The sequence below is a fragment of the Priapulus caudatus genome, unplaced genomic scaffold, assembly GCF_000485595.1.
Source record: "Priapulus caudatus unplaced genomic scaffold, Priapulus_caudatus-5.0.1 Scaffold639, whole genome shotgun sequence".
NCBI lineage: Eukaryota > Metazoa > Priapulida > Priapulimorpha > Priapulimorphida > Priapulidae > Priapulus > Priapulus caudatus.
Window position 1 is genome coordinate 18492 of NW_014577700.1, and position 4027 is coordinate 22518.

Sequence of the window (4027 nt, forward strand, 5' to 3'; positions counted from 1 at the left end):
CTTCCGCGGAACGGCTGCCGATACAGCTAGCGTACGTCTGAACACGTACAGTACCTCTACCAGTACATCGCCCCGGGACAAAGCGCCATGCCCGACTGGAGTATCGCCCGAGATCTCCTAACTGGAAGCTTAAAAAATCCGACCAAGGCAGGGCAACGGACCCGGCCTCTAGTAAACTGACAAATTCATTATAGCCAGCTCGTGTGCGTTGGGCGGGTGCGAGCATGTGGTGTCACTTCCCGTCGTGCTTGCGCCGGTGTTCGCGTGTGCTGCGTGGTGTGTGTCCGTTATGGTACTGTATGTGCTGCGGTGCCGTGCGTCGGCGTAGCATCGCGTGCGTGCTCGATCATGCGCGTGTGTGTGTGCGTGCGTGCGTGTGTGTGCATTTGCCACGAGTGCGTGTCCCTGTGCGTGCTGTGTGTGTTGTGATGTGTTGCGGTGTTGTGTGTCTGTGTGTTGTGTGTCTGCTCCCCCAAGCGCGATCACCTGCCGGCACTGTCCTCAATTTTCGATAGCCCCGCGCTGATCATGACGTCATGCAGCCTGCCAGCGGGGCTGCCAGCATAGATAAGACACTCAGCATGATGGCGTGTACTGCTGCGATACCTGCGTACCAGGTACGAGTGACGGGTGGGGAGGGGGGCCTTACACGCAAGGCCTTATAGGGGTCAGTCGGAGTAACCCGTTAGCACAAAGTCCGATACCATCTACGATGAACCCGATATGCGTGCGGGTCAAGAGTACATAATAATGGTTATTATTTTGTACTCTTGGTGCGGGTAGATAGTAGATACACGTCTAGATGCGATGTTTGTTGGTTTATATCTGTCGTGTTTGCGTTCGCCAGAGATGAGCTATAGTCAGCAATTAAATCTGACATGCGCGCGTACACCCTACATGAGCACTTTACACCTATGTTCACTACATAGATAACCATCTATGTATACAACTATGTAAATATATATATATATATATATATATACACATATATGCGTGTGGGTGGATTATAATATAAGTAACAGCTCATGCATTTATAATAGGCGTTGCACACAGACGCAGCTTGCTGGTGCATGCAGGATGCAGCTGTCGTTTCTACTTACAAGTGTTAACGTCTTGAATCCGATAGCAACAAGCGAATAGAATCGATTGACGGAAACTTGAATATTGTTTACGATGTTATCATAACATTACTCCCCGTGCTATAATAATATTACTCAATACACCGCACCCACTGGAATCCATACGCCCAACCAAGTGTTAACCAAGTGAACTCTGTGATAGCGACCGTATATCGGCACGTGCAAAAACAGAATACTCGTGGCTGAGAACTGCCGGGTGTTAACTTACCAGCAGACTGAATCCGGGAAGGGCAAACAGGGCGTTCACAAACAGCTGAAGAAGATGCTGAATCTCCTCTATCGGATGATGGCTGGTTCTATGAAGCACTACTGATGCCTGCTCGGCGAGTCTAGGCACCTAGACGCGACAATTTACAGATATATATATAGAGAGAGAGTGAGAGGGGGAGAGAGCGTGTGAGTGTGTCCGAGCGAGACTTGAGGGGGAGAGTGTATGTGTGGAGCGATACACACCTATACCTATATCTATACCTATACCTATCTATACCTATACCTATACCTACCTATACGGATACCTACCTATACAGATACCTATCTATATACCTATACCGACGTTCTCGTGCTATCACGACGCAGCGTAGATGGGCAGCGGTATTTTTTAGGAAGTGGATTATTTTTGGACTATTCTTACGACATGCAACGCGCATGCGCATGCGTTGCGTATTTCGTTATACACCATAGATTGTTTTTGTAAGATATATTACCTATATAAGAAATGGAGTCGGTTTATAGTTTGTGTTAGGATTAGGGTTCGGTTTCGTGTTAGGGTTAGGGTTAGGGTTAGGGGTTATGGAGTAGGTGTAGTCGACTCCCTAAACTAGAATTATATTACTATTAATAGTATTATGCGCATGCGCGTTGCATGTCGTAAGAATAGTCCATAAATAATTCTTACGACTGGTCGTAAGAATAGCCACGGCCTATTTTTTATGCCTGATCTTACTGTGCTCATACATTGCCCGGGTTTAAAGTCTCAGTATATTACCATGCAGATACAGCCGCGCACCGTTCATATTAATAACGGGTATCAGAAGTAGATAATAGGGAACTATAGGAATTATAATAGGAACTAGGGTTCCCTATTATCTACTCCTGATAACATGTACCTACTTGTACGGGAAGAACGACGTAAAGCCATTACATAGGCGTGAATGTATACATGTATATATACATGTGCTCAGTATTATCTTTATAACTAAGACTACATTTACTAGTAATTTAGCGGAGTTACATATTATTAGTAATTTAATAATTACTAAATATTAACTAATGCATAGTAATTTAGAGGCGTAGCATTATTACGTTATAGCATTAGCATATGTATATTAGCATATCGGAGAAATAGCTGACTCACCTGTATCGATACAAGGTCGTGACTCCTTTCTAGAATAGATAAGAATTGTCTCAGCTGCTGTTGCTGTTGTTTCTGCTGCTGCTGTTGTTGCCGTTGATGCTGTTGTCCTTGCTCTTGTTGTTCGATTGAGTCTGCGATCTCGGCAGTTATAAACCCAACACAAATTTCCACAGAAGGGGCGTCTGCGAAACAACAGCGTTTGTTACGTCACTGCCTGCTGCGACCACGGCTGCCGACACCAGGCGGTATAACTATAGACACATGCATGCGAGGGTGCGCGGTCCTACCACCACTCATGCAGCTGCTGCCACGTGGTCGTATATGAACTATTATAACTCTCACTAGCAGTGAATGGCTGCACGCGTGAACACGCAGAAGCTAACAACTATAATATAACGCTTACTGCCGCATTCGTACTACTGCCTAGCGACTGCATATTGATGCGGCCAGGCTAAAAATAGCACAAGCAGCAGCGGCAGTGTCTGAGCGATGTGGCTTCGTTTGTACTGTCGGGGTTTCGGCGTGCCGAGGTTTTCTGCGAAAAATCTCCGTAAATTTTCAACACGTCGCTTGAACCTCGCGGGTCGGAAACTCTCGGGTTGGTTTCAATCTGCTCGCGTCACGTGACGCGGGTAGCCCCGTCACGTGACGCGGGTAGCCCCGTCACCTTCTTCCCGCGGTCTATCTTCACTGTATATCATCGTGACGTAGATCAGCGATTATACGCGTCATCATGACCGCACTGGGTTCGCGTACCTTGATTCGCTTGGGCGCCGGTAGGTGGCGCAGGTAGATGCTGGTTGAGATATCTCTCGCCTGTGCTGACTGCACTGTCCATGGCCGTGAGCAGTAGCCGCCCACAACGCGTGCGCAGAGCCCTGTCTAACTGTCGGTACCCAGCAGCTCTAGCCGACTCCACCGTCTGTGAGCTCGACAGTCTAATCTCACCGATTATCTGCGTGGGTAGATATATATATATATATACATATATACATATATACGTGCATTTGAACATGCATGACATACATGTTGATAAACTTATGGCGTGCGCGAAAACATAGGCGTCTTGAATGTATTGGGGACATTGTGACCCCACATATTAATATCTAAATGTAATGTAGAACATGTACGTGATAGTGGATGCGTCAAAATAGTCATTATTCGTTTACCTCCGAGGGTTGCCGCTTGACTAGTGGAAGAGTCTCCTCTAATTTGTCCAGACCTTTTTGAGCATATATGTCCGCGACCGCAACTGAAGATAACATGCATCGATATGAAAAGATGTTTGTATACATAAAAAAGGGTAGAGAGAGCGTGCGAGAGATAGCAGGTGAGAGAGCAGGCGCGCGTAAGAGAAGGAAAAAAGAAATGAAGACAAGGTAAAGGGAAGGGACAATAAAGAGACGGAAAGGCAGAAAGGTAGCGACGGAGATAGAAAGAGAGAGAGAGAGAGAGAGAGAGAGAGAGAGAGAGAGAGAGAGAGAAAGAAAGAGAGAAGGGACAGAGAGAGAGAGAGAGAGAGAGAGCGGAAGAG

General features: G+C 46.6%; 1 protein-coding gene across 1 annotated transcript in view; it reads right to left on the reverse strand.

Annotated features, from left to right (window-relative positions):
• The window catches only part of LOC106812361, a 7965-nt gene extending 4226 nt beyond the window's left edge, over positions 1 to 3739 (reverse strand). The window contains exons 1-4 of the mRNA XM_014816216.1: positions 3663 to 3739; positions 3250 to 3448; positions 2494 to 2675; positions 1348 to 1476 (exon numbers count right to left, since the gene is read on the reverse strand). Coding sequence (XP_014671702.1) covers positions 1348 to 1476; positions 2494 to 2675; positions 3250 to 3331 — 393 coding nt within the window. The 5' untranslated portion in view covers positions 3332 to 3448; positions 3663 to 3739. The remainder of the gene's footprint in view (positions 1 to 1347; positions 1477 to 2493; positions 2676 to 3249; positions 3449 to 3662) is intronic.
• Positions 3740 to 4027: the final 288 nt, after the last annotated feature.